Raw genomic sequence first — 26,107 nt, forward strand, 5'->3', positions numbered from 1 at the left:
TACCCTTATCTCCAAACCTCCTTTTTCCAATTAGGAAGTTAGGGGAAGGGAAAGGCAGGACATAGCATGTCACTTATCTTTGACCTCTCAGCCACAGCTGATTCTTGCCTGGGCCATAGACCACAAGTTATTTCTTGCATTTCCTAGTGCTCAGTTTCCCTCAGGTGGGGATGGTAAGTAGACACTGCTGCTGCTGCTGCTGCCAAGTCACTTCAGTCGTGTCCGACTCTGTGTGGCCCCATAGACAGCAGCCCGCCAGGCTCCCCCATCCCTGGGATTCTCCAGGCAAGAACACTGGAGTGAGTTGCCATTTCCTTCTCCAATGCATGTAAGTGAAAAGTGAAAGTGAAGTTGCTCAGTCATGTCCGACTCTTTGTGACCCCGTGGACTGTAGCCTACCAGCTCCTCCATCCATGGGATTTTCTAGGCAAGGTACTGGAGTAGGGTGCTATCGCCTTCTCCGGTAAGTAGGCACACATCACTCCAATTTCATGCTTTGAGATCAAAGCTATTCCCTAGTTCCAATCCTGAAGAAGTTTTTTTCTAATATAAACTCATACTTAGTGTTCATTTTGGTTTATTTCAGGGAGGGGGTAGTGTTTATGAATGAATTAATATTAGTGCCACCATCTTTCCATGGACATCCAGACAACTTCTTAAATCTGGGAGAGGTAAGAAGTTCCCAGGAGTATAAGTGCCTGCACTGTGAGTATCCAAAAGCCACTGAGCATGGTGACAATGAAGTCAATATGAGGTACTTGTTCAAATCATGTGGAACCTGACAGGAAGAGCAGTGGAATAATTCTAGCCGCCAAAAGACTGAAGAACTAACTGAAGAACTGTCATCACTTTTCTCTCCCCGGTCCTTTCCTCACACCTCTCCCCCCACCATTGATTCTATATTTCTCTATACTGTCTTATAATAGACTGTGTACATGGATGTTCTCTACTAATCTATACTGAGAGATGTCCTTCAGTTCTGTATTCCTGGTTTCCAGCAGAAAACATAGAGAATACCATAAATATAATAAATGTTAGATTCATCATGTAACTTGAGCATAACCTGAAAATAGTATCTTGGATTAAGAACTGGAATGACTAGATGGTTCTTTTTATACATCAAGGCTTTCAGCTATTTTTGATCAAGTCTTGTCAAATTTGGGTGTATTCCTGCCTCTGCCTACTCAGGTAGTGCTAGTGGTAAAGAATCCACCTGCTAGTACAGGAGATGAAAGAGACACAAGTTTGATCCCTGAATCTGAAAGAGCCCCTGGAGTAGGAAATGGCAACCTACTCCAATATTCTTGCCTGAAAAATTCTATGGACAGAGAGCTTTGAGGGCTACAGTCCGTGGGGTCACAAAGAGTCTGACACAACTGAGTGACTGAGCACACTGCCTACCTTGTTCTAATATGGCTCTCTGAAGAGTGCTCACAGCAAGAAGCAAGCCAAAGCTAGAAAAGCTAGAAAAGAAAGCAAACAGAGTAACGGTGAAATCTGCAGGACGAATTTACTTCTTCTCCAACATTTTTAGGAGGAAAAGTGAGGCTTGCTTACAGAGATTAGCAGTCTTTCAGAAATGGCTTGGCAAGATGTTCCCTACTGCCTGTCTTCAATGAACTTCCCCTGTGTTGTATATGTCCTTGGAAAGGGTGGGACTTTTAGCCTGTCAGTTACACCTAATCAGTTGTAGCCATCTGTTCATGAAAGCCAGAATGGTTCATGAAAGAAGGGGGAAGGAGAAAAGGGCCAGGAGAGAGGAAAGGAATGCTGATGGTGAAGGAGAAAAGCCAAAGAAAATTTTGCCCAAGGTCAGTTTTGGATGTTTAAAATCACCCCACCCCTTCACAAGCAGCCTCCTTGGCATATGTATTAACCCATGGATTGAGGATGGAGGGCCATACTTTTGCTTTCTAGAAGGAAGCATTAATAGTTAAGAACTCTAGAGTCTACCCAAGGGCTGCGTAGTTTTCCAAGCTTCAGGTGATTTATGTGGTCCCCAAATTAGGAAATTAAGCATATGCCTGTTGAAGGGACTCCTTAAATGTTCAGGAAGCTCACAGTCCTTGCCAGCCTGAATTCCTTGGAAGCTCAAGACTGAAGGCAATGATGAGGATGCCAGTGTGTTAGAGGTGACGACCCCTTTGGATCTCTGCTGCAGCAGTGCACTGTGCTGGGAAGAATGCAGTGAAGTTGCTTAATACCTTCCCCATTCCCATAACAACTTAGAACAGGATTCTGAATTATGAAGTCTGAGTTATCTGAGAATTTAACATTGATTGGATGATAGGAAATCTCTGAACTTTGCATTCTATTACCTAAAAGCCTATCTTACTTGGAAATGAGAAACTAAGTCCTAGGGAAAGTTAACAGGTCAAGGCAAAGACCAGGAGTTGTCCCAAGTCCAGTGGCCTTTTTGAAGCACCTATCAAATTCTGTTACAACTGGCCCTTTGCCTCTCATCACTTTTAGCTTTTTTGATTGTAATGTAAATGCTTAACATTAAATTTTTGATTGTCAAGGCATCCATTTTCAAAGAATCCATCTCGAATAAGCATGTTGCCAGCTACACAGCTACCTAACAATCCAGCAAACCCATGAAGTTCCCCTATTGGAGACCCCTGGGTCACCTACATAACTAACCCCCACTCTTATGTTTTAAATTCACTAATAAAGAGTAACCCGCAAACCTCACCTCAACCCCAATACAGGTAGAACCCCAGATCTTTGCTCTCCCTCCAGCCTTGTTGTGTATATATCCTCCAGGACCTGTGAGTAATAAACCTTTTTTTTTCTTACAAAGTTTCCTGATGTTTGATGAAATAAAACTCACATTTTATGGCAAGATGAGAAAAATTTAAACATAAAATCTTTCTTTGCCTATTTGGGCCTCCTCCCCTCACCCCACCCCCTGTAGGGTGTACTGTGTGTGCGTCTGGATTAATCAGGCCTCCCTAGAAGATAACCTTCCTTCTTAACCCCATCAGGGGCTACTATGACCCATGACCTGCTGCTCGCTCTGTACGTGTTGATCTGTAAACTGTCAAATGACACATAATCATCTGTCTCAAGAACTCACGTAACCATATTTTGATCTCTGATGGGTGGAAAGACCATCTCTCAGCTTATAATCCTCAGGTTGGCTCAAAGAGAAACTTCTATTTCTTTCTTAGATCAACTATTGATTAGCTTTTCATCAACACAGTTGTTGCTGAGGTGCGTTTTGTGATCATGATGCAGACCACAAAGGCCAGTCCACAACACTGGATCCTGTTGGAAAATGTCTGTGGGGGCGACCTCAAATACGCAGGCCCAGGTGAGTGCCCCGGGCATTGCTAGCTGATAGCATCACCATCGACAGACTGAGATCAGAAGAAACACCACCCTGACTTTGACTCTTGAATTCTTAGTAGCTAGTAACATGTACAAAACTAAGAGGAAAATCTTGCACTGCGAGCTTTGCACCAACCCGAGAGGACTGAAGAAAGGAGTTAGCATTTTACCTGAGTTGGAAGTTAGGAGTATGCACTGACCACACCCTCTGTTTGAACACCCCAAACCACAGAGCAGCCACAGAGCAGAAAGGATTCCTCATTAGCAAAGGGGAATTAGTGGTGGCACAGATATGGACAGAGGTTCTTTTCAAGAGGCTTCTTTTTTTCTGGAATCTCCATATACTTCTAAGTACTGAGATTATCCATCAGGGACGGCCAAGGCCATCATTCACCCTGGCCCTGAGCTATTTTTATGCTCAAGGTTTCAGGAGTTGAGAAGGTGTGGGCTTCATTATCAGCTATAATCTAGAGTATGAGACCAGAGGGCTCCACCGACTCTGCTGTGTCTGGGCCACCACCCTCTGTGGCAGGGGAAGAATCTCTCTGCTGAATTAACGTTCACCTTAGAGCCCTGGGTTTCCCTGTGGCTCAGACGGTAAAGAATCTGCCTGCAGTGTGGGAGACCTGGGTTCACTCCCTGGATTGGGAAGATCCCCTGCAGAAGGGCATGGCTCCAGTATTCTTGCTTGAAGAATTCCATGCACAGGGGAGCCTGGCAGTCTGCAGTCCACGGGATTGCAAAGAGTCAGACACGACTAAGCAACTAACCCTTTCATTTCACTTTTAGAGCCCTGGGACTTCTCTGATGAAAAACAGTTCTTGGAATTTCGTGGAAGGGAATTATGGCAACTTGGGTGAGGCAGTGTTCTTTTCAGTCTTTCAAATTTCCCTAACTCAGTTGGGTGCTTTTCTTTCAAAATGCCATAATTCCATAATCTTTCTCAAAAATTAGAATTTATTTGTATTTTACCTTTTTTGTTTTTGTTGCTGCTGTTTGGGGAAGGAAATGTTTTTATAAAAAAAAAAAAAAAAATACCCAGACTTCCAACTACCAGATCTAGAAAACAGAGATTCAGGTTACCTTATTTTTCAGTCCTCCCATTTGCTAAGATTTACTCTGTATTTTCCCCGATTCTAGGATTTGAGGACATTTACTAATAGCATCTTCCTCTGAATGTGTCCCTTTGCTGAGCTGTGGCTTCTTTATTCTACAGTCCCCTAAATGATTACCCACGACTTCTCCACCCACTCATCAGAGCGAAGAACCATTCCAATGGATTGCTAAAGACCATCTCAGTGCCAGTGAAACCAGAAGAATGCTTGAAAAAGTAACCTCATGTTATGAAAAAGTATTCTCTTTCTTCGGGTGCAGGAGCTAGAACCTTAATAAAATTATTCTATAAGAAAATGTTTATTATTCCTATCTAATTAGTTTCCTTGGGAGATGAAACTCCTTCATTATTGTATTTCCTTAAATTGAGACAATTTGGGCCCCTTACTTAGATATTGCCCCTATGTAATTTCAGAGGCAATAATAAATAAACCCATTTTTATTGGCAATTTTAAGCTGTGCTTCACCTTGCCAACAATTTAAGCGCAATGCACATCAGCCTGGTTCTTGCACCTGCCCTCCTCAAGCAGCTGGTACAGACTGCTTCTAGCAAAGAGGAGGAAAGATCTCCACCATGGGAGGAGGGGTGAACTGGAAGCATAATTTATACAATAAGAAAAGTATGCTCTGAAGTCACTTGTACTTTCTGAACTTCAGTTACCCGTAAAACAGGTAAGAATGAATGGTCTTTATGGAGAATAAAGGGCAGAATAAGTAATCCCTCAAGTTCATTTGAGGTAGAAATTCCACTTTTACTGTAATTATAAGAAAGTTCAGATGAAGTAAAAGACAGATTTGTGCAAATAGGCACAAATAAGTTAAATGCTGGTTGTATTCACATGTGACTTGAAAGCAATTATTAATATCTGGGCTCACTAAGTCAATAACCAATAATCAAGATTATTTGGAAGATCAATTTTAACAACAGTGACAAAAAGAAAAATAAGCATCCCCATTACTGACAGAGGCTGACACTATCAGGATGCTAAAATCCAGGGACTCTGACTGCCTGCCTTCAGGCAAGCTCGTACATATTACTTGGTCATTGTTTGCTGGTAAAAAGTAAAATAGTATAGAAGGAAGGAGGGGAAAGAGGGAGGGAAGAAGGGAGAATATTTAGTTTATATGCCATATGTGAAAATCAATGCTCTATTTCAAAGACAAGGATTATATTTTGCACTCCAGTTATAATTTTATCCACTGTAATTTAGGAACACTTTCCTTTGAAGAAAAAAAGAATGCCTGAAAATAATCTCCTTTGTAGTTTTATTTTACAAGGTGCCATTAGCTAATGGGCCCATTAGCAAGCATGCTCAGGAAGTCAAGTGTGAAGAGTCAAGGTTTCCCATGCTGGGAATTCCATGGTACCTGATGGAACTCTGAAAGTGTCACCTTTAGCTGCACAGCCAGTTCTGGAGGTGACTGAGCGTTTCCTTTCCCCTGACACTAAAGATAAGAGAAACAGGGCAGGAAGTAGCTATGCTAACAAAGTGGAGTTGGGTACTTGCCCTGGCTTTGGAAGTCAATATCACTAGACTCCTCTGGTATCAAGCTTCAGGAAAGAAACTCACAGTATAAAGCAGAGCCATCTTAATCATTTTTAGACTGATATTTCAAAAAGGGTTAAGATGCTATCTGCTCTGTCTGTTCCATCTGCTCAGATGTTTATTTGAAAACATCTGTGCTGTGATCTTTAACAATCCTAGTTTTCACTTACCAATTAATACTTTTAAAAAAGTAAAACAGAGGTATAAATACTTATTCTCCAGTTAGAGAAGCAGTTCTTTTGAACATCTTTATGATTTAAGGTTTCTTGACAACTCATGAGTAGGCAAAATGTTGCTATTTATTTAATCTTGGAAGAACACTGAAAGAAAAAGGCAGGGAGTGCAGGCAGTGTGGAAGAACTCTCCTTTATGTAGCTGGCCACATGTGACTTTAACAGTTGCAGGGGAAACTGGCTGGGGCTAAGGTTACATATTTCTGTTCAGTAAGGATATCCATGGTGGTAACTCTCATGATGACGGTAGTCATCTTGGTAACCATCCTGGTATCCTTGATGGTAACTATGGTAACCATAGCCTGCATACTCATCTTCTGGACAGCGCATCCCCAGTGACTGCTGAATGGCCATTTCCTGTCTCCGGAGTTGCATCGAATCAATTAAATCATACACAATCACCATGGACCACATTGGGGAAGGATACCAGGATTTCACATTTCCATCTTTTCCAACTAGAAGCATGGAGAAGTACTCTGGGCTCACTTGGAAATAGTTGCGTATGTCTTTCACCAAATGGGCTGGTACGTCTTCTCGCTCCACAACAGAGCTCCCTAGAATAGGATTAGAAAAGTTGTTAGTGGATTAAAGAGGCAACACTCAGGAAAGCATCAAATGAGAAGAAATCACTGCGAGAACAGAGAAAGGACCCAAGGGTCTGTTCTCTACAGCTTAAAAATCCAATTTAGGAACTTTGCTGGTCTTTCTACTAGCAATGAAATGTTCCTGCTATTCTACAACATGGATCACATTTTGAGGCAAATGTCTCTTTATAGGAGTGTTATAAAATATAAAACCAATTTCTTTATTTAATCCTTGCAAGATCAACTGCCACATCAAGATCAACTCTGGCATCCCTTGTTCACTGATATGGCAGGAAATATTTAATTTCTCATGCTTTATAAAACTACCACAAGAATTAAATGAGATAACATAGGTGAAAATGCTTTGTAAACCAATAAAGCCCCATGCAGACAAAAAAGAATTACATATCTCTACTAAGAAATGAATATCTTTGCTGTCACTTGTGAATGGTTTTTTAATAAAAACAACATGAGTGCTTATGCTCCCCTTCACATTCTGTGTATACATAAATTCTCACACCCATACACACACACACACACACACACACACACACACACATATGCATGGGGCACACACCAGGACCTTCAACTGAGGGTACATCCATTGCTTACATATGAATTAATATAACTTCATTGAACTTATCAGTAGTTTATACTCTTTTAAAGTAACAAAACTTTACCATTAATTGGGAACAGTTCTAAAACGCCCCCTACTTCCTCTCCAACACCTAAAAGCTTCAGAACTGTTATGTGGCGCAGACCTGAGAGAAAAAAGAAAGCCATAGAATCTGTAGTAAGTCTTTTGCTTCCAGAGACTGGATATCTGACAATTAAAATCTCTTAAGTTTAAAAGGAATATAAAACATAACCTGATTAAGTAAAACAAGTCATTAAAATTTTTTCCATAAAAAATGCATTTAAACATTTATAAAATCTTGAAAAGAGATTAGTTGCAGATTTTAGGATTAATAACAGGGTCAAATGTGATTTTGTTTTGTTTTTGCAGATTGAAAAGGAATTTGCTCTTAAACTGTGATACTCACTCTATTAAATGACAAAACAAAAATGAAGCCATTGGAACTTTAAAGTATCTGAGATGATCTAAGCTGATCAGTGTTCTGGAAAAAAGTCACGGCTGATGTTATAACAGCTTACATGGATAATTTAATTTTCTCTCAAAGAAAAGACTACAGAGCGAGCCAATATGATTGCTGAAGAAATTGCTCTGGCTTCCTCAAACGAAAGTTTGTCTGCTCATTGGGCGGGTTTTTATCCCTTTTTTAGAAGACTCAAAGGGGTGGCACTGAGGGAGGCACAGCTTGTTTCCCGCCCACCCTCAGCTAAAGTTTCAGGAAAGGAAAGAAGGTCACGGCTTGGTAGCTTGCTGGAATTCTTTTGAAGACGAAGCCCTTATGAAAAGGTTCAGGAGAAAGAACATAGGAACGCAAGGGGGCTGTGGAGTCATCCTATTTAGATTTCATGGTTTTAGACAAAATCCGAGCCTAGTCACAGTAGTAACTTGGAACTATTAATAATAAATATGAACGTTGACAGTGTTGATTGTCCAGGAGAGAAAACTAAAGAAGAGCTGAAATCCAGGCAAAATGCTATTCAAGTAAAATTTTATGGGCTTTACTCTTCTCCCAGAGAAGTGAAGCATTTCTGTTCTGCATGTTAAGTCATGTTTTCAAAAGGGAACATCATGAATTTAATTATCCCTTTAAAACATGACTTGTTCACATTCCCCTATCTACTACAAAAGAGTTTGACTTAGACTCTTTGTGTAATGATTCAAAATGAAACATCACCTAATAGCTGCTGCAAAGATGTCTTTAGAAAATTAGCAAGCCATGATCTTATTTATATATTCATATCATGGAGGGTCATTAACTGCTCTAAGAACTTCTGTCTTACCCACCACTGTTGGTGGCTGTTAATAATTTAAATTACTCCTAAAAATACTGGCATAATCAAATCTTCCTTACGTATGTTGATATAAATTTTTAAAGCATTAATCTTGATAATAAGAGTATAAATAAACATTTACAAATTTTCTAATTATCCTTACTGTTATAAGCTTGTTTTCTGCCTTTTTTTAAGTTATTATTTTACATCTTAAAACTAAAAAGTTTTTATTATTTATAGGTACCTGGTCATAGCAAGGACCCAGTCTCTGTTAATGTTTTACAAAACTTATACAACCACCCCTCCCTTTTATAAATCAAACACAGTTTTATAACTAAAAAATGATTCTTCTTCCTAATAGAAATATCAAAATAATGTGGGTTCATCTATGTTCCAATTATGAAGTTTTAAATATGTGGCCACTAGCTACTTTCCACCTCTCTAAGTGAGTGAAGTCGCTCGGTCGTGTCCAACTCTTCGCGACCCCATAGACTGTAGCCTATCAGGCTTCTCCGTCCATGGGATTTTCCAGGCAAGAGTGCTGGAGTGGATTGCCATTTCCTTCTCCAATCCACCCCTCTACTGACTCTCAAAAATTCTTCCTCTGCAGAGGCGTATCTTAAATAAAATTTTTGTAGTGATTCCAACTTTTGAAATTACCATTATCTCTCTGGTTCAACACTGAACTTATTAATAATGTTCTATGTATTATGCATTTCTTTTCTATATGTACATATTCAGAATAGTATTAGCCCTTTCTGACCACTAAGATAATACTGTTTGGTAAAGAAAGCATATATTAGTTTTCAAAACATTGAGCAATTCACTGCAAATAATGATAGTATAATAAACAGCATTTCTCTTTGACCTACTTGTCTTAAAGCATAAGGCACTGTTTAACAAATCTTGCTGTCTTCCTAGTATTTAGTTAGAGATCAAAATCCTTTCAAAGGGACTGGTAATATAGTACAGTGGGGTTCAGTTCATTAATTAATTCTCAAAGGCATTCCTGTCTTACAAAAAATACTTAAATCTATGGAAAAGTACTCAGTGTTGGCACCTAATTATTACCTAAGTAATTGATGATATCTGAGTTATATGATCTTGAGACAATTTTTTTAAAAGCAAATAAGAAGACACATAATACAGATCACTGTAAGTAAAGCAGCAGGTATTTTCAAACATTTCAGTAAAAAACCTGAGAGGGGAGAATATTGAAAAAAGAAAAACAGACCCCAGTTGACTAAGATTCCAGTCTGAAAGCAACTTTATCCTCAATATAACTGAGTAAGTGTCTGGGAATCTACAGTCTGGGCTGGGGAATATTTGGATGACCTAAGCTTCTGTGTTCCATTTTAGACCAGGAAGAGGGTGGTATGGGAAAGCAGTGATGACGAGGCTTCCCACTCACCAAAATTGCATGCCTGACCACTGAGGGCAGAGAGCTGCTGTGAATAGGCCCAGTCTTCATCATTAGGGGCCGAGATCACCAGCAACCGCCTTCTCCAACGGAACCTGGAAAAGAAGTAGAAGACCACAATTGCTGCTTCAAACAATAGAGGCCAGTGTGAAAAAGCAGAGTAACGTCAACTGTCACTTTTTTCCTATGCCTCAAATAAAAACCCAGTCACCTTAGAAATATTTCATAGCTCCTCAAAGCCTAACATTAGACTGTATGACCACCTTTCTTGCACTTTTTCCTCTATAACTTCATGGTGTGCCTATTGTAGCATTTGCCTGATGCGTCAGGCATGAGTCTGGTCACCAGGCCTGATGAGGTCACTTAGGGAGAGAAGACATTCTCAGATACAATGAAAAATAGCTGAAATTGTTTGTCAAATTATAGCAACAGAAATAAAGGAATTAGAAAATAACTGAAGAAAACTGAAGTTCTGGTCGGATTCCCTCCAGTTTGGCAGGGGGGGTGGTGGTGGTGGTGAATACGGACAGGAAATAGTACAGAAAAAAAAAGAACTGAATTTTAAGTAGATAGCAGTGACAGTAAGAAGGAAAAGAGAAAAGTGTCTTAAAGGGTCAAGCAAGGTTCCTGGAAAAATAAAGCTCTATGTACCTTCTTCAGTAGCCAGTGGTTCTTCCAGAAGCAAATGCTAGTTCTAAGATGTACCCTATCATCATAGTAAGAACCATCACTTACAGAGTACCCCTAAGAAGTAGAATGGAGCTAAACCTACAGTCATAGGATTTTAGAATATATAGTAAACTTCTTCCTGTTCTTTTAGTTCCAACACAATTGGGCAGTGGAAAGAGATTTTGCCTTGTAGCCAAGAAACTTGACCTATATTTTCTCACTGCTACATTTTTTGGGTTCCTTGAGCATGCCACTCTGTTCATCTACGTTATAGATTTTCCTTAGCTTTAGAATCAAAAAGAGCATTACCTCAAAGAGGTGTTATAAGAATTAAACTCCAGGGACTTCCCTGGTGGTCCTATGGCTAAGACTCCACACCCTCAATGCAGGGGGCCTGGGTTTGATCCCTGGTCAGGGAACTAGATCCCACATGCCACAACTAAGAGTTCACATGCTGTAACTATACATTCAGAGTACTGCAACTAAGACTCAGGCAGTCAAATGAGTAAATATTAAAAAAAAAAAAAAGAATTAAAAATCCATCAATGTAAGTTATCCATGTGTTGGCATAGATATTGACAGTGCCTCAGTCTGCAAGCTTTAGATTTAGAACACTGACAGATGGATAATGTCCATTGTTCATTAACAGATTTTGGACATTATCTATCATGATGCCATATGAAAATCAATTTAATCCTTATGTTTGTATATCATTTTACAGCTCAATTTCACCTACACAACACACATTCCTCACTGGAGGGCTTCTCTGGTGGCTCAGTGGTAAAGAATTGGCCTGCCAATACAGGAGGCATGGGTTCTATCCCTGATCCGGGAAGATCCCACGTCCTCCAAGAAGCTAAGCCCGTGCACCACAACTGTTGAGCCTGTGCTCTAGAGCCTGGGAACTGAAACTGCTGAGCACACTCGCCCTAGAGCCCGTGCTCCCCAACAGCAGGAGCCACCGCCGTGAGAAGGCCATGCACCTCAGCTGGAGAGTAGTCTGTGCAGCAACGAAGACCCAGCGCAGCCAAAAATAAATAAGTAAATAAATAATAATTAAAAAAACAAAAAACATACATTCCTCACTGGAGTTCATCGAGGGCATGGCTTGCTTTCCCCATTTTGCACATAAAAAACAGGGTTTAGAGAAGTGAAGTGACTTGCCTAACCAGTAAATCTAAGAGGTGGTACCAAAACTCAGATTTCTCTAACTCCTGGTCCAGTGCTTTCCCTGGTCTACCCCTCTCAGAGGTGTTAATGCTTGGTGGGCACTGTCAGGGTCCCTAAGGGGATATGAAGGAGAGGGGGTGTGCATCCAGAGAGAGGCTGAGTGCAGTTGTCTCAAAGTCCACCTTCACTGGAGAAGGGGCTCTTGCTTTCTGCCTTCAATGTTGCTGACTGCAGGGTGTCAGTGCATTCAAAGAACCAGAAGCCAGTTGATTATATTCATGGCTTCTCTCCCTGTGCCCCTTCTAGCCTCTCAGTGAACAGGAGAGTTTTCAATCCCAAAGAAAATGGCCTCTTGGGGGAATAGTGGTTTGGGTGAATGAGAGAAAATGATAGTCTGATGAAATACAGCATGTGAATGGATGCCTTAGCAAGACTCGCCAAGAGCTGCTTGCTGTGACATTACGTTAGCTTCCTCCGCTTGTTTTTCTTCAAAGGGAAAGAAAAACTTAAATCTCCACTGAGGATAGAAGATGAATGTATCTGGCACAAAGGAGGGAGGGGAGAGTCTGAGACTGTCCGAGGTTTCCTGGGAAAGGGAACAGGACTGGTGTTGGGTCACAGAAGATGGTCTCCTGTGCTTCCCCTGCTTCCTTAGGAGGCCTGCCAGACCAGCATCCCCCACCCCCACCCCTTCCCAGCCAGCACCACACCAGGCCAGCTTTTCTGGCCCCCATACAGAGCTGCAGGGTATCCTGGAGGGAGTTATTTTGGGTGAGGTCTATTTTGGCTTGTTTACCTGTGTGCACCACTGAATGCTGTCGGATTAGAGAGGGCTGGGATCTGAGACTTGTGGCAGACACAACGGAGAGAGGGTCGTTGCCCCTAAGTGGTGATTCTTTATCCCACAGACCTTCTTATTAAGATCCAAGGCCCCAGCTCCCAGGCCTAAAGGAACAAAGGTTAATGGAACTACTTCTGTGGAAGTAAGCAGAGATGTGAATGTGGCCCAGATCCTTACTTTGCACAGATTGGTTTTCTGTCACTTTAGTGTGTCAGTAAATAAAAACTTCAAGCTGTGTATGTATTTGCTTTTCTTAGCTGGCATTCCCAAATTAGTGTGCGTGTGCCCACTCTTTGGGGCTTCTGTCTTAGAAAAAGATAATTATAGCCTGAACCAGATGAGTGTCACTAAAGACTAGACTGGCTTCAGAATCTGGTCAGCTGAAACCAGGCTGTGTAGACCCACCAACTCAGCAAATTTGAAGGAAAATTCCCATTTGGATACTAGTTTATTTATAGAGCTGTTATATAGAAAAGAAAGAAAAAAATTCAGTTCTCTTTGCTTGGGTTTCAGTTCTGAAGGTGTTTATTAAGTCTCCTCTTTAGATTTAAGGGACTAGATCTGATAGACAGAGTGCCTGATGAACTATGGACGGAGGTTCATGACATTGTACAGGAGACAGGGATCAAGACCATCCCCAAGAAAAAGAAATGCAAAAAAGCAAAATGGCTGTCTGAGGAGGCCTTACCAATAGCTGTGAAAAGAAGAGAAGTGAAAAGCAAAGGAGAAAAGGAAAGATATAAGCATCTGAATGCAGAGTTCCAAAGAATAGCAAGAAGAGATAAGAAAGCCTTCCTCAGTGATTAATGCAAAGAAATAGAGGAAAACAACAGAATGGGGAAGACTAGAGATCTCTTCAAGAAAATTAGAGATACCAAGGGAACATTTCATGCAAAGATGGGCTCGATAAAGGACAGAAATGGTATGGACCTAACAAAAGCAGAAGATATTAAAAAGAGGTGGCAAGAATACACAGGAGAACTGTATAAAAGAGATCTTCATGACCCAGATAATCACGATGGTGTGATCACTCACCTAGAGCCAGACATCCTGGAATGTGAAGTCAAGTGGGCCTTAGAAAGCATCACTACGAACAAAGCTAGTGGAGGTGATGGCATTCCAGTTGAGCTATTTCAAATCTTAAAAGATGATGCTGTGAAAGTGCTGCACTCAATATGCCAGCAAATTTGGAAAACTCAGCAGTGGCCACAGGAATGGAAAAGGTCAGTTTTCATTTCAATCCCAAAGAAAGGAAATGTCAAGAATGCTCAAACTACCACACAATTCCACTCATCTCACATGCTAGTAAAGTAATGCTCAAAATTCTCCAATCCAGGCTCCAGCAATACGTGAACCGCGAACTTCGAGATGTTCAAGCTAGATTTAGAAAAGGCAGAGGAACCAGAGATCAAATTGCCAACATCCACTGGATCATGGAAAAAACAAGAGAGTTCCAGAAAAACATCTATTTCTGCCTGATTGACTATGCCAAAGCCTTTGACTGTGTGGATCACAATAAACAGTGGAAAATTCTGAAAGAGATGGGAATACCAGACCACCTGACCTGCCTCTTGAGAAACCTGTATGCAGGTCAGGAAGCAACAGTTAGAACTGGACATGGAACAACAGACTGGTTCCAAATAGGAAAAGGAGTATGTCAAGGCTGTATATTATCACCCTGCTAATTTAACTTATATGCAGAGCACATCATGAGAAACGCTGGACTGGAAGAAGCACAAGCTGGAATCAAGATTGCCAGGAGAAATATCAATAACTGCAGATATGCAGATGACATCACTCTTATGGCAGAAAGTGAAGAGGAACTAAAAAGCCTCTTGATGAAAGTGAAAGAGGAGAGTGAAAAGAAAGAAAGAAAGTGAAGTCACTCAGTCGTGTCTGACTCTTTGTGACCCCATGGACTGTAGCTTGCCAGGCTCCTCCATCCATGGGATTCTCCATGCAAGAGTACTGGAGTGGGTTGCCATTTCTGGTTGGCTTAAAGCTCAACATTCAGAAAACTAAGGTCATGACATCTGGTCCCATCACTTCATGGCAAATAAATGGGGAAACAGTGGAAACAGTGTCAGACTTTATTTTTCTGGGCTCCAAAATCACTGCAGATGGTGATGGCAGCCATGAAATTAAAAGATGCTTACTCCTTGGAAGGAAAGTTATGACCAACCTAGAGAGCATATTCAAAAGCAGAGATATTATTTTGCCAACAAAGGCCTGTCTAGTCAAGGCTATGGTTTTTCCTGTGGTCATGTATGGATGTGAGAGTTGGACTGTGAAGAAAGCTGAGCGCCGAAGAATTGATGCTTTTGAACTGTGGTGTTGGAGAAGACTCTTGAGAGTCCCTTGGACTGCAAGGAGATCCAACCAGTCCACCCTAAAGGAGATCAGTCCTGGGTGTTCATTGGAAGGACTGATGTTGAAGCTGAAACTCCAATACTTTGGCCACCTGATGGGAAGAGTTGACTCATTGGAAAACACCCTGATACTGGGAGGGATTAGCGGCAGGAGTAGAAGGGGACGACAGAGGATGAGATGGCTGGATGGTGTCACCGACTCGATGGACATGAGTTTGAATGAACTCTGGGAGTTGGTGATGGACAGGGAGGCCTGGCGTGATTCATGGGGTCGCAAAGAGTCAGACACGACTGAGCGACTGAACTGAACTGAATACTACTAATCACCAGTGTTTATTAATTACTTGCTTTGTGCTAAGTTCTAAGGTATCATTACCTTTAGTATTTCCTTTCATAATGATCTTAAGAATAGATAAACTTATTATCTCCATTTTGCAAATGAAAAAACTAAAGCCCAAAGAGATTTAGCAATAAATCCAAGGTCACATGGCTGATAGGTGGAAAACCAGGAATCAACCCATGCCTTTAACTAACATATTATTCCACTTTAATTTTTAAGATCAATGATTATTATCAGCACAATGAGTCCATGAGTTGTGACCATAAGTCATAGATAGCCATAGGACATCTAAATTATAATCATAGGCTATTCTGAATATCCATAAGAGATGTATATTCTTGAAACAGCAGTGAATATAAGAACTTGTAGCCTTCCACATTGGAAGGAAAATACATTTGCTTATGTGTTGTAGGGCCCTATCTAGTTCAAAAGACTTTAGATGCAAAATATGTATAATTTCTTAAGAATAAAAAAATGCAAATGCAAATCAGTGACCAACTTGAACGAGCATTGCAAGCTTTGTGAGTGAACAAAAGTGAGATAATGCCAGCTTTTCCTTTGAAGTTTTGAAACCCGTGACATTGCGATTATAAAAAGAACCTCTGCCTGGAAATGGCATGAATAATTCTTCATAATGTTTGAAACTGCAGGTCTCAGGGCTGGCCTAAATCCTGAGTTGTAAATAATATCAATGAGCTAGACAATAACTGTCTGCTTTACGGATCAGGCTATCTGAGTTTAATGGGTTGGTTCAATAGGTATACACCTTTCAGTCTTGGAAGATTTAGAATTAAGAAGAGGAAGTTTGGAAAGAATCAAAATTATAGGAATAATATATTTTTCTAAGAAGGATCCTGATTTTCTTTATGAATTTATGTTCTTGGGAAACTTAAGAGTATCTGGCTTGAAATGATAGCCTTGAAACTCCAAACTAGGAAGTGTGATTGAGTATGTGGTTTAGTTGTATGGTTTTAGGTTGAAATCTTACTAAGCATATACAGTTACTGGAACATGTGAGAAAACTTTACCATATTTAGAAGATTAACTTATTAAATTTACGGATCAAATAAATACTCAGAAAGACTGTGTTTATTTCAAGCAGTTGAAAGAAATATGGTAAATGTAAAATGACTATTTTGACACCCAAACTCTGTCTCCAAGATTTGATTCGGCACTGGTGCAAAGAGGCCGAGCTTTCAGTATTATTGACTCTAACTCAGTGATGGAAGTTATTTGATCTCCATTAGCCTGAGTGGTCTCCATTAGTGTGAGACTAGTTACAGTATTTAGATCATGGGATTGTTGTGAAACAACAGGAGGGAAGATGAAGTGCTTGGCACAAAAGGTGATATGGCAACACTGGAGTGGAGGGAGGGCTACTTGCTCTTGTTATTCTCATGAGTGAGAGATTTTAAGACAGGTTAATTGGAAGCATAGGGACAACATATCTAGAAAATTATAAACTGAAAACTTGGATGAATGGTGAGTCCTATGCTCTTTACACATCATGATGTTATTTCCTAAGAGACCCAAGCTTCCCAAATCTAGAGGAATTCAGATTATCTGCTTCCTAACCATAGAATTTTTGCTGCTGCAGGTGAAATTTCTGCATCCCTGCACCCCTTAAAGTCCCAAATATCTGTAGAATTTTCATCCATCATGGGGGAAGGGATGAAGAAGGGAAAAAGTAGAGTGATTTTTTTTTTTAAACACTTTTTTGTGTATGTACCAGAGTTTCCCTACAAGGGTTTTCAACAAACCACACTCCCCAAGGAATCACGGATCTGGGTCAAGAGAATTTCTCCTTTTAAGGTCTTAGTGGAACTTCTGTTGTTCTCTGCGGAGTTGGAAGGAAGCAGAAAATCAAGCAGTGTTCCAAATCCCATTTGGAACTAGAAAGGGCCCAATAAATATAAGTACAATATACAAAGCTCCCCAAATTGACTGAATGAATTAACCCTCACAGAAGGTCAGAAGTATGTATCAGTGTCCCAAAAAAAGCAGAAGAGAAAGAAAAGACTTATCCAAAGCCACCAAATCAACACTCAAGCTTGGAACTGATCCCAGCCAGCCTTGCAACCAGAGCCACTTCCAATAGGACAAGAAGCCTACTGGGCATAGTGCTGTGAAGCAGACAGACACTTCCCTTCTCACAGGGAAGGTCACCCTGCACAGATGCGCCTGCTTCGAGCTTCTCTGGGGTTTTCATTAGCACAGTCAGAACGTTCTCCTGCCTTCCTCCTCAATGTCTCCAAAGGAGGTGTACCTGGATAGGAAGTTTTCCAGTGACTGCTTCTTGTCTTCCTTGCAAATGATGCCGTCCTTCTTCTGCTTTTCCATGTCTTTGATTCGGGACTGGAAAGTATCGATCAAATCAAACACAGACTTCATTGCTATAGGCACCTCATAATATTGCTGTTGAAGGAAAAGTAAGAAGTATATAATGCATTAAAGGTGTTTCTTCCCTCTGTCCAGAGGGTGGAGAGCCTGGGAGAATTCATGAGAGCTCTGGGGAAAACAGAACCTGGAGGGCTCATTCGTTTATAAACTCTCTCCTGCAATAGTACCTCTGCTGATGTTTTGAGGTTCTGAATCCATGAAACAACTGCCTTTACCTTCCATGAGGATTTCTTCTTTACTTAACACTTTTTACTGGAAAGGGTCCATGCCCTCTTTATCACACATATCACACATACTTCCTTATCTCTGGGACTAACCTGGTTCCTGTTCATTACACAACTGGAAAGTCAGAAACTCTGTACCTAACACAAAAAATCAAATGCAAGAACATGTAAGAGTATCTGACCTCAGCAATAAGGGTAATTTTCCACCAGAAGGATGCCTGCTCTGTGGTCATCAGGAATCTACATGGGACGCCCCTAGTGGTCCAGGGCTAATTAAGACTCCATGCTGCCAATGCAGGGACTATGGGTTTGATCCTTGTTGGGGGAAGATTACACATGCCTTGTGGCACAGCCAAAAAAGTAAATAAATAAATGAATAAACAATCTATATAAACTCTTTGTGATTCCCAGGAACTATTTTATTGAGTGAGCATTACTTAAAATTAGGTAATGTTTGCTAATGTATTCTCAGGAAAAAATTTTGGAAATCTAAGTTAAGGATAATGAAATTCAGTTTCCTGCCTCAAAGCTGTCTGGACTTAGAACAGCAACCTGAAATGGATTTGGGAGCTGGCTGAGCGTAATCAGCGTAAGCTAGAGAGAGAAGTCTGGACATGGCTTGGAGCTGTGCCCTGAATGGGAATTCAGTAAATCATGAAATGTGTAAGCTGGCAGACACCTTAGGGATCATCTAGTCCAAACTTTCACATTAGAGGTGGCAAAACACAAAAGCAGAATGAATTATTGAAGGGATCTCTCTCCAGATCCAGAAAAATACTTCAGGCTGAACCAGGTATTCTACAGCCCAGGCAGCCTTTTTCCTAAGGATTTTCATGTAAGCATGGGCTCTGGAGCCAATCTGTGTGCATATGAAGTCCAACATTAACTGGGTAAAGTTAGGCAAGTTACTTAACAACTCTAGATTCCTGGCCTCTCTGAAACAAAGATAATACTTGTTATTTCTCTTAGAGGTTTGAGATAAGAATTGTAAACATTTGAGGTGAGTGCTTGGCATAATGAAAGAACTCAATAAAGTTAGTTATTATTGTTATTTTTGTTATTATGACTACATGGCATAATTTTTCATGGTTCAGAACTTTTGTCCCTATCATAGGAAGAAATTAGGTGTAAAGCCCTACCGCCTTGCCCATGCTGAATCAGGAGATAAATTTCCAGGTTCTTCCAAATTATGCCTATATTAAATCTGAGTTTTCTTAAAACAGAAGCTAAACGCTCTTCACTTTTTCTCACCAGGGTCTGACACATCATAGCTATTCAAAAAGTGTCTGGTGAATTCATGACTGTAATGTTATAGAAGAATTTAGTCTGAGTCAAGTAACTGAGCTACAGGGGGCTCATTCAATTTAATATTTTCCATAGACCACAAATTCTAGAGGACAGTGGTAACTATTTGGACCATTTCCAAACTTTCCCATTTATGAAATAATTTGTGCTCAGTCGCATGTGTAATAGACTCACTGATCCCCCCAAAATGAGTTTCTCTCTTAAGGAATGGCACTGCACCATCCCAAACAGGAACCCATACCTTGACTCTGAGGTCCACGTCCGTGAGCACCATGAAGAAATCATTGTAGGTCATGCCATACTCCTTCCTCAGCCCGCTGATGAGATGCTGGTCTACCAAGTCCTCATCATCCACGACTCGCATAGGTTTCTCATTGTCTTAAGGCAAATGAAATGTGAATAAATATGGATGTGACAAAAACAGAAATCAGTGGGAAACCAAAGGGTGGAGGATCTGAGCCTCCATCCCGAGTTAATTAGAACTGCTTTCATTAGTTGCACACATTCAAAGAGTACTTTGTTTGAACTAATGTTTCCAAAGTCAACAAATATAGAAACAAACGAATAAATCAGCTCATTTTGAAAGTCACTCTTCCAAAGATGATCGAACCCCATCTCTGCCCACCCTGGTTATAGTGAATCAGAAGGAGCAACATTAGAATGAAGCTACTGAGTCATTCCTGGAAGAAGATTGCCAGCTCAACCTGGGATGAGTCATTATTGTGACTTACCAGGGAAACAGACCCAGATTCTTTGGTTAAGCTTTATTTCACTTAAAATTTTATTTTAGTTTTAGTTATTTATTTAAGTCTAAAATTGGTGTCTGTTCCTTCCTTTTATTAGAGCATTTTTTGGGACACAGTAAACTATGTCATTGCTAGGTGTGTGTATATTAGTCACTCGGTCGTGTCCGACTCTATGTAACCCCATGGACTGTAGCCAGCCAGGCTCCTCTGACCATGGAATTCTCCAGTCACTGCCATAGAGAAAAATAAAAAGCCTATGTTTAAATCTGGTCATTTGACTCCAAAAAATCAAGCTTTTCATAAAATAAATTTTGTAAGTCAATACAAGGTTAAGTAAAATGTTACCGAATTTCTAGAAGTTCTTAATGTTATATATATTTTCAAATATCAAGCCCTGAAAACTATTATAATTCACAGTGGTTCCTGCAGGTGCCACTGGGTTAATGGGAAGTATGAACATGACAAACTATTAATACCATGCCTGGAAAACACTTTGAAATGATAGAAGGGCTTATTTACTTCTTTCCTCCCATACAGGTTACAATGCTTCCCTCAACCCTATTAAAATTTTCATTGGTAGAATAATTCCCTGCATTAAAAAAATTACAAATATTAAACTTAGCAAATATGTAATAATAAACCTATTACAGAAGGAAACTTATTGGTTATTATCAACACTATTACCCAATGAATAGCACTACAGTAGAAGAAAAACACAATTTTGTAGCTACAAAGGTAATCTAGCCAAGTATCACAGACTATTCTGCTTTTATTGATATAAAGGGGGAAATTATAACTTAGGTATTACTTTGGTTTACTCGATTAAGATTGTTGAAAGTATATAAATAAGACTCTTGATTCTCCCAAGTAGATCATAATGAGAGGGGAAAGAATACTATCATTAATAAAATATGTTAATTTAAAAGAATTGTTAGGTTCTTCATGCTGTTGGTTTCTTTTTTAATTGAAAAAAAATTTTTTTTTTTAATTTTACTTTACAATACTGTATTGGTTTTGCCATACATCAACATGCTGTTGGTTTTTGTTTAGTTTATCTATTGAGTAAAAATAGCAACTTGAAGAATAAAATACAAAGTATGATGTTGCTGCTGCTGCTGCTGCTGCTGCTGCTAAGTCACTTCAGTTGTGTCCGATTCTGTGTGACCCCATAGACGGCAGCCCACCAGGCTCCCCTGTCCCTGGGATTCTCCAGGCAAGAATACTGGAGTGGATTGCCATTTCCTCCTCCAACGCATGAAAGTGAAAAGCGAAATTGAAGTCACTCAGTCGTGTCCGACTCTTCGCGACCCCATGGACTAGAGCCTACCAGGCTCCTCCATCCATGGGATTTTCCAGGCAAGAGTACTGGAGTGGATTGCCATTGCCTTCTCCAAAGTATGATGTTATTCTTGGTTAAAAGGTAATAAAGCAAAAGAAAACACATCCATATGGGAATATACATAGGAAAAAGTCCAGAAGGACATACAGCTAATAATAATAGTTGTCTCTGGGGAGTGAGAAGAGGTGAGGTAGAAACTTTGACTGTTTACTTTATGTGAGCCTATATTATTTAAATTTTAACAAGGAGCATATTTTATTTTGTGATTAATAATATTAATTTGAATTATGATGATGAAGGAAATCATTAAAAAACTGATTTGTAAGCATCCTTAACAGCTAATGTTCTGATTTTAACACTTTACAAATCAGATTTTATCTTGAACCTAGGAACTGCTATTTTTAATTCTCAACATACATTCATTTTTGGTTTTTTATTTGGAACTTCTTATTAAATTTATCCAGATTCTGCTGAAGCTCTCTAGTCTTCGTCAAGGGTGGCAGGGCTTAAAAACAAACATTCCTTAGAATACATCCTATAAATTGTCCACATGGTCCCAATCCAGCTAAAATGATTCATAGATCCAAGCCCATTTTGTGGGATTTGGTCATTTCACACAACCTGCCCCTGGACCTAAGATTTTTGAGGAGGGCCAGCAGGAAGGGTGAGCTCTGCTGTGTGCTGATGAGGACTGGCCCTATAAATGAAGGACTTGCCTAGTTTCCCACCCTTTAAGAACTCCAGCTCCAAAAAGTCAGTGGTTAAATTCAGATAGTAGTAAATTTCTTCATGCATTTGTTTTTCCATGTCTGACTATAGACAGCAATGACACTGCAGAAAAATTCAGCTTCAAAGGCAACTTATTAAACACCAACTATATGCCAGGCATTGTATCTAAAGCCTCCATCTGTGACTGCTGCCTCTCTGTGACACCCATGGTTTCTCCTCCTCCTCCTTCTCATCCCTATATTCAGGCCATTCTTCCAATGTCCTGAGACAACTTCAGCTCTCTGTTTGCTTCAGGAGCTCCAAATCTGCTCTGGCAGTTTTTCAAAGTAGGATTCACTGTATACCTTCATCATGAACACCTGGAGTGCATGTTAAAATTACAACCCTTGGACCCAGATCTATCTGGCTCATGGCCCCAGGAGCACCAATCAGTTGTCTCAGGGTCAGGAACCGGGGAATTAGGAAATATCCTGCAGACCCAAGCCTAACCAGCTGTTCACCCAGCTCATCTGTGTTTCCCATGGAAACCCCAATAATAACCATGGTCTAGGCTCTCTCTTCACTCTGGCTTCTGCTTCCTGACCAAAACTTGGTGTTCCTCCCATGACCTTGTGAGGTGTGGTGCAATTTCCTCTTTGAGTAATGAATGAGTAATATATTCCACTTTCCTTTGGCATTCTGACTTTGCTGCACCGCCAGACCTTAATAAACCCTGTCCTGAAGTAATGCACAATGTAAATAAAACATACTCATAAGGCACTTAAAATAAAATTATCCTATTCAAGAAGTCAATATAGACCAAAAATCTCTTGGTTGCATTTTGGATTAATCTGGAGGTAAAGACTCCAGCAGAGGCTGAATTGTTTGTAGTTGATAATGGATAAATTTAACTAACTTTGTTGTCAATCCGCTTGTTCCTTCCTGTTTTACTCTGTGAGTGAGTTGTTTCCCTGCCTAGCACCCAGTTGTGGGATGAGTGAGTGACTGAATTGAATGGGTATGTGAGACTAGCCTGGACATTTCTGATCTCAAAGCTGAAGCTCGCATTTGGTTCCTAGAAAGAACAATTTGTCTTATCCGCGAAGAATGTGTCCTGTCAGGTGCTTTTCTGTCCTACAGACTGACTACTAAGAAGTATAAGAAGTTATTTAAAATTTATTTGAAAAATATGTTTAGAAATCTTTAGTGACTTCACTTAATTTACCAAATTAAGTTTGAATTCTCTCTCCTGGTATTTGAAATTCTCTAAAATTGGGTGCCAATCTACATTTCTAGACTTCTCTTCCATTCTCTCTGCCACTGAACTTTCTGCTCTAGGCCAAATTTAACTGCAAATCAGAATCACTTGAGAAACACTTTTAAAACAAACTCCTGAACTCCACCCCCCAAACTGGGTCAATATCTTCTAAGGAATACCTATAAATTGAGATTAAAAAGACCAACAACTCAATACAGAAATAAACAAAGGACACTAAAAACAAAATATAAAGTTGCCTGAAACATATGAAAAAAATCTTCAATCACATTTATAAAAAGAGAAATGCAACCCAATACTATACCACACTAAGATACCATTTTTCACATACAGCATTGGCTAAAAACATTCACAAGTCTGATCATACATCCTATTGAAGATGTTTGGAGATACAGACATTCTTACACATTTCTGGTGGCTTTGCAATATCATACAACTTGCATGGAGAGAAATTTGGTGATATCTACCAAAGCTAGATATACTTTCCATTTGACCCAACAATCTTACTTCTCAGAATCTATTGTAAAGAAATGCCCACATACACAGAGTGATATGTGTACAAGGTTAATTCTGAAATTTTTTATAATAACAATATACTGAAAGCAATCCAAATGTTCCTCAACAAAGGGAGTGGTTAAATAAACTACGGTAGAAACTCAGAATGGCTTAATAAAGAATGAGAAAGATCTCTGTGTACTCATAAGAAAAGATCTCTAGGAAATACACTTAGGTGGGAAAAAAAATGCAAAACAGATATATAATATACTATTATATGCCCCAGAGATCAAATTACCAATATCAGCTGGATCATAGAAAAAGCAAGAGAATGCCAGAAAAACATCTACTCTGCTTCACTGACTATGCTAAAGTCTTTGATTGTGTGGATCATAACAAATTGTGGGAAATTCTTCAAGAGATGGGAATCCCAGACCACCTTACCTGTCTCCTGAGAAATCTGTATGCAGGTCAAGAATCAACAGTTAGAACTGGACAGGGAATAACAGACTGGTTGCAAATTGGGAGCGGAGTACGTTAAGGCTGTATATTGTCACCCGTTTATTTAACTTATATACAAAGTACATCAGGCAAAATGCCAGGCTGGATGAATCACAAGCTGGAATCAAGATTGCCCAGAGAAATATCAAAAACCTCAGATACGTAGATGACACTACCCTTATGGCAGAAAGCAAAGAGGAACTAAAGAGCCTCTTGGTGAAAGTGAAAGAGGAGAGTGAAAAAGTTGGCTTAAAACTCAACATTTGAAAAAATTAAAATCATGGCATCTGGTCCCATCACTTCATGGCAAATAGATGGGGAAATAACGGAAACAGTGACAGACCTTATTTTCCTGGGCTCCAAAATCACTGCAGATGGTGACTGTAGCCATGAAATTAAAAGACACTTGCTCTTTGGAAGAAAAGCTATGACAAACCTAGACAGCATATTAAAAAGCAGAGACATTATTTTGCCAACAAAGGTCCGTCTAGTCAAAGCTATGGTTTTTCCAGTAGTCATGTATGGATGGACCATAAAGAAGGCTGAGTGCCGAGGAATTGATGCTTTTGAACTGTGGTGTTGGAGAAGACTCTTGAGAGTCCCTTGGACTCCAAGGAGATCAGTCAATCCTAAAGGAAATCAGTACTGAATATTCATTGAAAACACTGATGCTAAAGTTGAAGCTCTAATACTTTGGTCACCTGATGTGAAGAACTGACTCATAAGAAAAGACCCTGATGCTGGGCAAGATTGAAGGCAGGAGGAGAAGGACACGACAGAGGATGCCATGGTTGGATGGCCTCACCAACTCAATGGACATGAGTCTGAGCAAGTTCTGGGAACTGGTGATGGACAGGGAAGCCTGGCATGCTGCAGACCCTTTGGGGCAAAGGGTCAATTTTTCAGATGCTTCTGTGGGGTCACAAAGAGTTGGACACGACTGAGTGACTGAACTGAACTGATTGTTTGTATAAAAAGAAAGGAAAAAGAATAAGAAACTACTGTGCAGCACAGGGAACTGTATTCAATGTTCTGTAATAATCTGTAATGGGAAAGAATCTGAAAAAGAGTTTATAATTATATATACACAAATCACTTTGCTACACACCTGGAACTAATACAACACTGTAAATCAGCTATATATTTTTTTAAAAATATTTTTCCTACTCAAGGTAATAAAACATTTTTCTGTTTAAAAAAGAGAGAGAAGGGGAATATAGGTGTCTATATTGATTAGTGTTTGCATAAAGAAGCCATTAAACGGATCAAGATGGAATCATAAATATTACTGTGGGAGCAGAGAATAATAAGGGTCAAGAATGGGTGTAAGACTTGTCTGTTAATGCCTTTTTATATAGTGTTGACTTTGGAATCCAAAAAATGTATCATTTGTTTAAAAACCTGAATAAAAACAAAAAGTACTTTTGATAGAGTCATTATCAAAAAAATCTACTCAGTTTCAAGGCTCCTCCTTTAAATCCACTCCCTTTTCAAAACTCTGTGATACATACAATACTGTGATAACTACAACTAGAAGAGCTTGTCCCTTCACCACATTCTTCAAGCACTTGTTTTATACACTTGACTTA

General features: G+C 39.8%; 1 protein-coding gene across 1 annotated transcript in view; it reads right to left on the bottom strand.

Moving 5' to 3' along the window:
- Positions 1-5,749: 5,749 nt before the first annotated feature.
- The window catches only part of CCDC80 (coiled-coil domain containing 80), a 35,461-nt gene continuing 15,103 nt past the window's right edge, over positions 5,750-26,107 (bottom strand). Inside the window, exons 4-8 of the mRNA XM_052636296.1 lie at positions 19,695-19,831; positions 17,791-17,939; positions 10,127-10,230; positions 7,491-7,571; positions 5,750-6,780 (exon numbers count right to left, since the gene is read on the bottom strand). Coding sequence (XP_052492256.1) covers positions 6,434-6,780; positions 7,491-7,571; positions 10,127-10,230; positions 17,791-17,939; positions 19,695-19,831 — 818 coding nt within the window. The 3' untranslated portion in view covers positions 5,750-6,433. The remainder of the gene's footprint in view (positions 6,781-7,490; positions 7,572-10,126; positions 10,231-17,790; positions 17,940-19,694; positions 19,832-26,107) is intronic.

This window comes from Budorcas taxicolor, chromosome 1, assembly GCF_023091745.1.
Source record: "Budorcas taxicolor isolate Tak-1 chromosome 1, Takin1.1, whole genome shotgun sequence".
Classification (NCBI taxonomy): Eukaryota; Metazoa; Chordata; class Mammalia; order Artiodactyla; family Bovidae; genus Budorcas; species Budorcas taxicolor.